Below are 12,253 nucleotides of genomic sequence, written 5' to 3' on the forward strand. Positions count from 1 at the left end.
CTAATACAACAAACAGTCAGATTTTCCAGTATGGCACAGTTTCATTTATTTATTTATTTATCTATCTATCTATCTATCTTTCTTTCTATCTATTTATTTATTTATTTTTCTAGCACAGATATTACTGCCTTGGCCTTTTTTACAAAACAGCTTCAGATCTAAGGAACATTTGAACATACACAGTATGGCTTGCCAGTGAATATTTCATACTGTTAGGGAGGCAATAAATTAGGTAAGAGGCAGTTTGGTCTCTTATTTCACCTGGCATTGCAAAGATTTTGCTGCAGATAGCAAACAGATAAAAAAGGGGAGAGAAAGGCAGAGAAAAGAAGGTAATTGCGTGGCTGGTTCTGTGAGATTAAAAATGTAGGCAAATATTTAGCTTAGAAAAGATTAAGATTTGCAGCTCACCTCTTGTTTTGAACAGATGGCATGTTTGTACAAAATTTATGAACAACAGGTGAGATTTTCAGGATGTATCAAAACTGCTAAGATAACTCCCAGACATGCTGTTTGTTATTAGAAGATGGCAGTAAATGTCTGGGAAATGATGGAAATGAACTCCTCACAGTCTGTGATGTGTGTTGCAACTTGAGAATAACCCTGCTTCGTTAAAAATGTAGCTTTGTGGGTTTCCTAAAGGAAGCTATTACATTTTATGCAGAGTTTCCTTTATGATTTATGAGCCAGACAGACTGGCTTAAAGAAGCACAGCCCCACTAATGGTTTTCTGTCAGCCTGTATAACCCCTGCACACCACTGCTAGGTGTACCGCTAGGTGCAGCTGTTATGAAGCCATTGACCGCTGTATTTCACTGTTTTTTGCAAAATAATGTAGAGAGAATTGCCTTGCTGTAAAGGATCTCTACTGCTTTAAGGAATGGCTCTCAATGGAGGAAAACTCTCAGCGGGGGATTTACAAGCCGGGGCTGATGCTGCTTGCTCTTCCCGAGTGCAACAGGCTGCCCAGCCTGCACCAGGACCCCAGCGCCTGCACCCATATCCCTTTCTTTGGTAAGAGGCTATGCTGCCTATCATCTGCAGAGCTGCTTTCTTGATGAGGAGGGCATGGTGACACCCATGACTTGCAGTGAAAGTGAAGGCCTGACAGTCTCTCAGTAGCTGTTCTGTGGTCAGATGTGGTGTGTGAAGTGGGAACCATCCTGCCTGTGGCTCTGCAGCTAGCGCCTGGCTGTGTCACAACCCCCTCCTTACACCTTGTCTTGTCTTTTCACAGATTTTAAGAAGGAGAATATAACCAGTAAGTAGACTTCTCCAGGATCTGTTTTTCAAGAGGGTGGGCACAGCATTTTTGTTGAAGATGCAGCTTGCACGGCGTTTTTTAGTGTTTTGTACTGGTCTTTGCTGGCTTGATTCAGGCTGTTGCCAGAGAATGGCTGAACCCTCACGTCTAAGGTATAGGAAAACATATTTCCATCTGCACAGGTTTTAGGGGAGCAGGGGCTGGTAGTTGTTGAAGGTGATTAGAGAGTGATGGTGCTTTTAAATCTCCTCCAGTTGTTACCTGCCTTTCCACCCATTCTTTCTTTTTTGCTGTGTCTGGTACTTTGGAGTCTGATGTCATGGTAGTCCCACCCTTACATGCTGTCATTGATGTGGTTACCAACACAAAATCACAGAACCACAAACTGGTTGGGTTGGAAGGGACCTCAAAGCCCACCCAGCCCTGAGCTCCTGCTGTAGGTAGCGCTGCCACCCACCAGGTCAGGTTAGAACAGGGCCCATTCAACCTGGCCTGGAGTGCCTGCAGGGATGGGGCATGCTCCATCTGTCCTGAAGGCATTTCTCTAATGTCCCTCCAAAACTGCCCATAAATCCCAGCCATCTCTTGCTGAAACTTCTGCCAGCCCCATGCTCTCAGTGGGGGACAGAACATGAAGTGGGTGCCAGGAGCACACGGCAGTTTCAGCCTCTCCTTTTTCAGCATGTCCACCTATGAGACCTCGGTATTTTTCAGCCCCTTAACAGCACAGCTTCCCTTTGCCCCCCATGCCTCTCTACCTTGCTCCTCAAAGGTGTCACGTTGATGTCACATTCAGTGCAAAAAGGCTTCTTTTCGTGTCAGCTGCGTACTCAGATGGACTTCAGGTATTGCACTCCTTGCCTTTTAATGGTTGACACAGCTGTGTTTTAGGGCAGCTCAACAAAGTTTTACACTTCTGCAGTGCTGCAGACACTGCACATAGCTTATGTACCAGTCAAAGAAGCTCAAATTACAGCATTTTACCTTAGACTTGTGATGAGCCAAGTGCTGTGCGGTCTGAAGCCATTTCTAAACTGAGGTACTTTCACACCTTGGGCTACAGGGGCTCAACCTTGTGTTTGAATTCAACTGCCTACAATAAACCTGGTGGTGCTCTGCTACCCATGAATACATCGTGGCACCAATGGGTGTACAGAAAGCTGAGGTTCTGTAGCAGCAAGTGTATGTGGAGTGGGTGATGCAAGAGGAAAAGAGCAGGCAGCCATTGTGATGTGCTCAAGAATTGCTGTTTACACTGGCCTTTACTGAAGTGCTCAGGTGCTCTAAACAAACATCTCATTAGAACTACAGCCCTGCAAAAATTAATCAATCATCTATGTTTCTCCTACAGGAGAAACAGGACAATCTGCTTGAGTGAATTAGAATATGTAGCCTTTGTCTGAAACCCGGATCAAACCTTATGCAAATCTTTACTGAAGAGGAAAAACATTTGCTTAAAAAAATCTGTTTTAGAGAGGGATAGGTTTCCTCCTGTGTTAGCTTTTATGAGCTGCAACTTCAATACAGTTGAAAATAAAGCTATGACAGCACTGTTTGCTGACATACTAATTTATTTAATAAGGTTAATAATGTAACATCTAACAAGAGGACCCTAATGCATGCCATCAACCAGAATGCTACTCCATGGTCAGCAGTTTCCACACAATTAGCTAGCAAATGCTACATGTGTAAGACTGCATCTCCTCTGTTGTCCCTCTTACTTCCTGCATTATGCTAGCATGCATTAAATTCTCCTTCGAGGATAAGTGATGCCCACATTTACATTTTGGGAACTTATTCTTGGAGTGAAAATCTCTGTATTTCCTGCTGACTTCTTCTGCAGCCACAGTAAGCTTTGCATATGTGAGATCAATGGCACATTCTTCATTATGAATAACAGTGCTTTGTGCCGATACCATTACTTCAGATCTGTAGCTCCCTTTGGCTTGTGGTTTCCATGCATGCTGGGAGCCACAGTCCCAAGCATCCATTCTGAAATGACAAGCACTATACAGAGACCAGCAGGACAGCACTCCTTGCAAGATCTTGCTTCTCCCACCCCAGCTGCCCCTGACATTGTGCAGGTTGTGAGCCATGCAGCCAGTGCTGCAGTTTGCTTTCTGCCATGGCTTGGCTCTGGAGCATCCCTGTGGGCCTGTGCTGCTTTGTTTGGTTTTGGGGCAGAGTGACAGCCACAGCCACATGGCTCTGTTTCTCAGTCTGGAAAACTTTTCTCCTTTCCTTGGGATGTTACCAGATGTAGTCCTATGTACAGAGCACAAAATCCATTTCAGCATGAACAGAAAGCTAAGCTTACTGGTCCTTTTGTGTGCTTCAGATCTGCTGCTAATTGTTTTAGCTCTTGTGTAAGGACATGATTTGTCACTCCTCACTGCAGGGCATGATCTATGGTGCTTGTCCCCACTTTGTTCCTTTTTTTTCTTTTTTTTTTCCTGCACAGGGACTTGCTACAGTGGCAATGGCCAGTTTTACCAGGGTTGGGCCAATATTACTGCCTCCGGCATCCCCTGCCAGAAGTGGAGCGACCAGGTGTGCATCAGTGTGAGATAATCAAATGGGGTCTTCTTCTCCAGTGAGTTTCCCAGAGCTGGGCAGCCCTGGCTCACAGAAGGGCTGGGCAGATGGCAGCTCACCTTCATTCTTGATTGCTTCATATTTCAATCTGTGAGTTCCCCCTTCCCATTGCCAGGTGCTTTCTTGGTGATTCTTGCAAGCTACTGCAAGTCTGTTTTACCTCTGCCTTTCTTCTCTTCTCTTCTCTTCTCTTCTCTTCTCTTCTCTTCTCTTCTCTTCTCTTCTCTTCTCTTCTCTTCTCTTCTCTTCTCTTCTCTTCTCTTCTCTTCTCTTCTCTTCTCTCTTCTCTTCTCTTCTCTTCTCTCCTCTCCTCTCCTCTCCTCTCCTCTCCTCTCCTCTCCTCTCCTCTCCTCTCCTCTCCTCTCCTCTCCTCTCCTCTCCTCTCCTCTCCTCTCCTCTCCTCTCCTCTCCTCTCCTCTCCTCTCCTCTCCTCTCCTCTCCTCTCCTCTCCTCTCCTCTCCTCTCCTCTCCTCTCCTCTCCTCTCCTCTCCTCTCCTCTCCTCTCCTCTCCTCTCCTCTCCTCTCCTCTCCTCTCCTCTCCTCTCCTCTCCTCTCCTCTCCTCTCCCCTCTCCTCTCCTCTCCTCTCCCTCTCCCTCCCTCCCCTCCCCTCCTCTCCCCTCCCCTCCCCTCCCCTCCCCTCCCCTCCCCTCCCCTCCCCTCTCCTCTCCTCTCCTCTCCTCTCCTCTCCTCTTCTCTTCTCTTCTCTTCTCTTCTCTTCTCTTTTCTTTTCTTTTCCCCCTTTGTTTTGTTAATACCAGCAGGAAAAAAATTGTACTCAAATACTAATCCAAATGGTTTCCTACTCCAAGGCTCCCCACTTACACAGAAGAACTCCTCAGGTTTTCCCCGAGCTGTCTGATGCTGAGAATTACTGCCGCAACCCAGGAGGTGAAAATGAGCGTCCCTGGTGCTACACAAAAGACCCATCTGTCACTTGGGAATACTGCAACGTGTCTCCCTGTGGAGATGGTAGGTGACTACAGTTTATGATTTCTGTCACTGTGCTTGTTTTGGGACCATGTAAAGTGTTGACTTACTGCCCATCACACCATGGGTCTCATGGCCCACTGATTAATTCTGTGTCTAGAGTTACCCAGCACTGCTTGTTTGCACAAGTGCACTCATCATCTTCAGTTTGAAGGTGTAATACATACTTCAAAAATGGGCAAATGAAGACAGACAAATTGAGCACCTTGCCTGAGATTATAATAAGGCCAAAAGATGAAATCAGATTTCCTGTGGTATTATGAGAGATAGGTTGGCTACAGTGTGCTCAAAAGAAAACGGAGAGCTTATAGCAAAATTTCCAAAGCTGTTTTGCTTCTAGTGATTTTTTTTCAACAATAAAAAGATATATACCTAAAAATAAATCTGAAAAAGATGGAAACATTTTCACTCTTTTTGTTCAAAGAACAATTTTTAAACATTTTATCAAAGATATGAGGTTTTAATATTTCACCAAGTTTTAGGATCTCAGGGCTTGAAAACAAGACAATTCTTGCACAAAGAATAGAGAAGCTGTAGAGTCAATGGAACTCAAGTCAGTGTCAATTTAGCTGGCCTTAAAAATATAGTATAAATTTATTTCATTCTCAATCATTTTCTAGAATAGCTCAGAAAACAATCCCCTAAAAAAAAAAAAAAAAAGTGAAATTTTACAGTTGTTTACCATATTTGACCCATAAAGTCACTGAGATGCAAAACAGTTGGAGGGAAGAGATTGGGTCCAGGAAGATATCACCATATACCTGCCTTGGGTGGACACTTGTACCTGCAGAATCCTTCTAGGACATGTGATTCACTGTGGTCCACGTTGTGGAGTTTAGTTTAATCCCAGTATAGGCCCTCAGCTTATTTGAAGACCATTCGATATAATCTTTCACCTGTAATTCTTGCAAGTTATCTGACTGCTTATCAAAACTAGGTTCCTAGCTCTACAGAATCTGTGTCTTTATTAGGTCCTGCACTTTCACAATTATTAAGCAGAAGTAGGTTTTTCTTCCTGTATACAAAAGTTCTCTAGTATGGTCCTCTCAAACAGTCTTACTGTTTTATCTGTAATGTTAGTAATTACCAGGAAAACAGGCTAGTCTGTTGTACATAAGTACATCTTGAGAGAAAGACACATCCCTATGGAATAAATATCATCTTCTGATTTTGTTTGCATTACAGCATCATCATCACTAGGAACAAGAAAACCAAATGGAGAGACACCAAACCTCCCCCCTCCTCCATCTTATTCCCCCACATACTCCATGAATGTTATCATCTCGATCATCTCCAGCTTTGCTCTCATTGTGATCCTTGGCATTATCACCCTTGTTTGCTGCCGTCGCCGAAAGCAGTGGAAAAACAAGACAAGGTAAAGCCCAGGCCTCAGTTCAAGGCAAAAATGCTGCTTTGAAACACTTGCCTGTTTCTGAGTCCTGCAAACTCCTGCAGGAGGGAGAATCCCATGGCAGCACCAGTGTAAGTTCTGAGGAGTCCCTCTGTGGAAAGTGGCCTGGTGGCTATTTTGGGGAAATGATGAGAGACTGCTGCAAGGTTTTTTCAGCAGCCCTGCCACACCTCTCTTTCCTGCCTTGGAAGAATCCAACCCCATGGTACAGATGTAGATCAGGAGCCACGCACATTGACCAACAACTGCTCTGTTGTTTCAGAGAGTCAGAAACACCAACACTTACCACTCTGCCCTCTGAACTCCTCCTGGACCGGCTGCACCCTAACCCCATGTACCAGCGGATGCCTCTTCTCCTCAATCCCAAACTACTCAGCTTGGAGTATCCCAGGAACAATATTGAATATGTGAGAGATATTGGAGAAGGAGCATTTGGGAGAGTTTTCCAAGCAAGGTAAGACATCCATGTGTGAGTCCTCTCTATATAGAGGTACCTGGAAAAGATAAGCAGTTGGACATCTTTTTGTCTGGACACCTGAAATCCTTTGTTCATTTACTCAACCCAAAATTAGTAGAAGATTCAGACAGCTAAACTCAAGCTTGAATAATTATTTCTTGTGACTACTTCTTCCGCCTGATATTTGTTAAAATACTGACACAAATGAACCTCCTGTTCTCTCTAGTAAATACTGTGTCATGCTCATATACCAAAGCCTGGTGTAAAAGCTTAGCTAAATTTATAATCCTTATATTTTTTCCAAGAGTACTGCCTGCGACATGTGACCTATTGTGAAATGCTTGCATATCCCAGTGTTTGCAAATTGACAGTATATATTGGTGTGCTCCTTTACAAAGTCAAATTGGCCAGTACTTACCACAGAGGGCAATGTGTCATGATGCAGTTAGATCCTGATCCAGTTTCCATTTGATTCAGTGGCAAAACTAAACTAAACCAAAAATCCCCTAAAACCCCAGCCTACTTGATCCAACATCCTTTTTGTGTGCATGTGCATCCTACTTACTCAGTCTTTATTCTTGGAATTCATGACCATTGTTGCCTGTTTTAAATTTAAAGCATTAGATGAGGTCCCAGTTCTGTTAAACCTCATGGGAGGTGAGGTCATATATTTCTTCATATGTGAAACATGTTTCATTGAAAACCCAGAATTGAACCAAATGGAAGGCATCTTGTTATGCTTAACAGATTCTGTAATGCCTGCAGGACAGCCTTTGGCTGATCTGCTCTTAAAAAATCCCCCTCCAAATTCCTGAAAAAAGATAGGCTGTCCAGTTCCATTTTTGCTTAGGGTAAGTATTCTTTGTCCACTAGAGCTAATAACTCTGGGACATAGCTGGCTCTGTCACTGCACTCTCTAGAGTAGTGTATGACCAAAGCCACCAGGGACTATCAGATCCATGACCTGTCTGGTGGAATTGCTCCCAGTAACTTCCAAACTGAAGGATTCTCTGTGCAGAAAGCAGCCATTGGTGCAGATACTTTCAACATTTATAGTTATGCTGTGGACGTATCCACTAGGAAATGAGTTATGGACAAGTTAAATCATTATTAGAGTGGAGAAAACAATTTCAGTAGATGAATTTTTTTCCAAGTGAAGAGATATGGAAGAAATGCAGGCATACTTTTCTTTAATATAGAACAAGCTAAAAATAACAGAAGTTTAAAGAGCAGGCAGTGGGAAAACTGCAGATGCTTAGCCTGTGATTGGTTGTTAGCCTGGATGGTTGAGCCAAATGCATCTAAACTGGAGCCGAGAACAATGCAATGAGGACTACATCACAGCTGCTGCCTGGGTGCAGAGCAGTCCCCATTCTGGCTATGGCCAGTGTTGAGAATGTCCCATCATTTGAGCCTTCTTCTGGATGCGACAGCAGGGCAGGCAGTCCCACTGCCAAGGCTCAACTGCACTGAAGCTTCAGTACAGCCTTGGTGCTGTGCTGCCCAGGCCCTCCTGAGGGCTGACTCATCCACCTTGAGGAGGACCTCTCGTAGGGAATCTGAACTTCACTGAAGTGCCAAGTGAAGCAAGTGTTAAAGTGGTGCAGGGAGCTTCCATGTGCATTTCATCCACCCCAGTGCTGGAATTCCTTTTAGAAAACCCTTTTTGCTATTGTCAGTGAAAAATGGCAAAAGAAAAAAGCAACGCAGTCTTCTTAGGCAGCTTTTGCAATGTGCAGTTTGCTATGCTCTCAGAAACACTTTCTCTCTGTGGCTCAGGAGCTGAAGAAATATTACTTCTCTATCAGAAGCCCTTCTGAAGAATTATATTCTCAGGGTAGATTTCAGCTTGTGGTGTTTCTATGCACAGCTCTCAGACTAGCAGAGGCTGACATCCAGTAGCACCAGCAGCACATCCCTTCAGGTCACAAGCTCCATGGTGACTCAAACCTTTACCTTGCCATTGCAGATGAATAAAATGTACTTGTCTACATGTGTTAAGTGGAAATCTCAAGCTAAGTTTAGCAGTCCTCTTAGTTCTTCTGGTCTCATATTTCTCCTGCTCTTGTAAACACAGCTCTGCACACAGTGCCAGTGATGCCTTTGCCAGTTGGCTTGCTGTGAGGCCTGATTCAGTGTTTACTCACTCCTGGGTCAAGCAACATGTTAGGACAGGAAGTGTCTGGCTATCGTTTACCCGCTCCTTCTGAAAGGCTGCAATGTCCACTGAGGGCTCGTACACACTGAAGGGGTTGAGGAAGTAACCAGTTTCCTTAGCAGAAGTCTTTAAAACAAAATGTGGGACTCAGCACAGGTCCATCCTGACTAGGCCTCGTTTGGAGACAAGGCTGCCCCAAGGGCCAAGATTGGGCCATGGGCAGGTGATCAGAGGTCAGAGTGGCAAGATTTCTTCTTTCACAGATCTCTTCATGTTCTTTCTTGTTCAAAGAGTACTTGATCTGCTGTCTCAGTGCAGATGAAAAGCAGCATAGATGTTAGTTTAAGAAACAATATCCTATATACAATACTCATTCAGAACACTCTTCTGCTCCACAGAAATTTTTCTCCAATAGGAAGTGTAGAGGTAGGTCTCCACGCCCCTCAGTTAACGACACCACTTAATGGCCTTACAGAAGCTGCCCAGATATGGCACTGGGGAAGATCGTGCACAACCTCAAATACACATTCAAGCAGCTCCACGCTTTTTTTTTTTTTTTTTTCTTTTTTCTTTTTCCACAGTTACTGCTCTGGAAAGAAGGTCTGGCTGGAAACCTGAATTCAGGTGTCCTCTAAACGTAGAATGGGGACACCTTCTTGCACAGGTGGTACCTAAAGTTCTGACAGTGTTGCGGAGATCCAATGACAGTAGAGAAAGTGAGGACAGCTGCTGTCGTCCTGTGCACAAACAGTGAGGTATTTCACCTAAAGCATGTAAGGAGTCACTAGAGAGGAAATCCAGGCTAATTCCTTGATGTTTCCTTATCTTGAAGAAAATGAGCTGTTTTGTAGAAAGCACACTCCAGCCTAGAACTTGAATTCTCCTGTTCAATTTCAGAAGCAGAGCTTCTCTGCATGTGTGCCTCCATCTCTTCCTACTCACGATGTTTTTTGGGCACTGAGGGGCTCAACTTTGGCAGTTGCCTGCCAGGACTGCATACAGAGCCTTTCTCCCTGTTCAGCGCAGTTTCTGCTGATCTGCAAAAACTGCAAAATCTCTATGCAGCTTAATCTCATTTAAGTCATATTTAGATTAGTGTACACTGCAGGATTTCAATGGAGAGCAGGTGGATGCATGTACTTTAGGCTTTGGTCCAGGGTGAGCTTCCTTCTGCAAAGCATGCAGTGTGAAGCTGTTATTGCTATCCTAGTCTGCAAGCCAGTCATGAGAGGTAATCCACAGTGAGGCTGCTTGGAAGACATAAATGCCCTCCTGTTTCTCCTTTTAATTGCTCTGCTGATATCTTCAGAGTATTGCTGCTGACTTTCTCAGGTGCTGCAATTAGGCAGCAGTGGGCGCATTAAAAGAGGTGTCCTCTCCTGCTATACTGGAACCTTGCTGCCAGCACGGGGTAATAAAGTAGGCCATTTTGCTATAGCAAAGGCAGTAGTAGACAAATGTGGAGCCAGCTCCTCCATTCTGACATGCTGGATTTCCTTGTCCAAGCCCTTCAGCTGCGATCCAGCTGCCTGTGATATTCCTCTCTAGATGGGCATCGTGCCATCTTCTGACATTTGACATTTACAGCATCTGAGTGCATCTGTTGCAACTACCATATGTCTGGAGTAGATGACAAGGAAACTGGAAGTTTGCTTTGGAAATCTGAACCTCCTCTTGTGACTACTGAGCAGTAAAGTTACCTGGCATTTGAGCAATGGGAGGGCAGTCAGGCAGGAGCATAAATTGTAAATGGGTGCCACTGTTCATGGGCCTAGCTGCCTTTAAGGAGCATGCCTTAACTGCAGGACTCTGGGAAGAGCAGGCATGGGCAACAAAATGCACATCTGAAGCTTGACCCACATCTGAAGCATGGAAAGTTGCCATGCTTGAGCACTACTCCTGGATCTTTGGCAAGTGTGCTTAATTAAACTTGCTGAGGGCAGAGTGACATGCGTGTAGTGAAACAGAATGAGCCTGTGATTGCTTGAAGTCAGAAGCTCCATTTCCTACAGATTATCTCAAAGCTGAAGATTCAGTTTTTAACACAGTGTGTTAGTACATGAGTTTGTTCTTGACAGGGCTTATTTGTGCATTTTTCCTTCTATTTGGTACCTATTTCCACAGCACTTACAGGAGCATTACTCTTTGCTGGACCTCAGCTCCCTCCATTAAATGCAACCAAAATTAGCTAATGGACTTTAAATTTGTTAAATTAGAGGTGTACCACTCCACCTATCCCCTGAACTATGCCGAAGGATTATTTTCATATAAAATCCTGGGGAACATGCTTACTCTAATTGGTACTTGTTCTCCGATAGTAGCTGATGTTCCAGTGCCACAAGTGTGCAGGGTGAGAAGTGAAGTTGAGTGTAAGGAGGCTCTTTCAACATTTTCATATAAAATATGTTTATTTTTGAGTCAGTGCTTCATCATTTTATCCTAGAAAAAGCTCGTGTTTTATGTGCTTGCAACTCTCATCAATGCTTCCCTCTCTTCCAGGGCCCCAGGATTGCTGCCATATGAATCTTTCACAATGGTGGCAGTGAAAATGCTGAAAGAGGAAGCATCTGCAGACATGCAAGCGGACTTCCAGAGGGAGGCAGCCCTCATGGCTGAATTTGACAATCCAAACATTGTCAAGCTCTTAGGTATCTGAACAAGGTGCTCATGTATGGGGGTACCTCCTCCTGCAAATCTGCTGGTGTTTTGCTAGGGGCACAGGCATGCATGACCAGTGCTGAGTGACGATGGACTGTTCTACAAGAGAAAATAGCTTGTTCAGAAGGGGTGAGCTTTGCTATGAGTCACTGCATGCTCTGCTAAATTCTTTACCAGAACAAGTCTGGAAATGTAGGTCATAAGCAGCTGCCTTAGCAGGACAGTACCTTGTAACAAAGCCTGCTCATCCTGTGGTAGAGCCTGCTGCTGACCATCTTGGCGCTTAGATCTGCTTCCAGCTTCTTAACACTGAAGCAGATGTCTTGCAGGGAAGACACGGGCTTCCTGGAGCTATGATTTATTTCGCGGGTACTTAAGAAAAAAAACAAGCACATGTCTTGTTAGTTTTATGGATCCCACTTACTATTGTCATGTCTGAACATTCACCAGCATTAGAAAAACAAAGTGAAGCAAACAAACAAAAAAGCCAACCACAACGAAAGTCTCTTCCTTCCCCTCCCTTCACAGCTGAAACAAAACTATGTTTTCTTGGTTTTTTTGGAAAGACTTGGTTCCACAGCTTCGCTAATAGGTCATTCCTCTTCACAGAAAGCTGCCAACTGGAGTTTATTTCAGTAAATCTTTAGTTTCTGACTGAAGTGGATGCTGCTCTCCACCATCACCTTGCAGTCCCACTTAGGGTTACTGTAGGCAGACCTGAT

At 44.3% G+C, this 12,253-nt stretch overlaps 1 protein-coding gene across 1 annotated transcript in view; it reads left to right on the plus strand.

Annotated features, from left to right (window-relative positions):
* The window catches only part of MUSK (muscle associated receptor tyrosine kinase), a 47,987-nt gene that overhangs the window by 32,592 nt on the left and 3,142 nt on the right, over nucleotides 1-12,253 (plus strand). The window contains exons 10-16 of the mRNA XM_010726142.3: nucleotides 839-1,014; nucleotides 1,238-1,261; nucleotides 3,726-3,814; nucleotides 4,670-4,829; nucleotides 6,033-6,222; nucleotides 6,521-6,712; nucleotides 11,373-11,521. Coding sequence (XP_010724444.1) covers nucleotides 839-1,014; nucleotides 1,238-1,261; nucleotides 3,726-3,814; nucleotides 4,670-4,829; nucleotides 6,033-6,222; nucleotides 6,521-6,712; nucleotides 11,373-11,521 — 980 coding nt within the window. The remainder of the gene's footprint in view (nucleotides 1-838; nucleotides 1,015-1,237; nucleotides 1,262-3,725; nucleotides 3,815-4,669; nucleotides 4,830-6,032; nucleotides 6,223-6,520; nucleotides 6,713-11,372; nucleotides 11,522-12,253) is intronic.

This window comes from Meleagris gallopavo, chromosome Z (assembly GCF_905368555.1).
Source record: "Meleagris gallopavo chromosome Z, MGAL_WU_HG_1.1, whole genome shotgun sequence".
NCBI classification, from domain to species: Eukaryota; Metazoa; Chordata; class Aves; order Galliformes; family Phasianidae; genus Meleagris; species Meleagris gallopavo.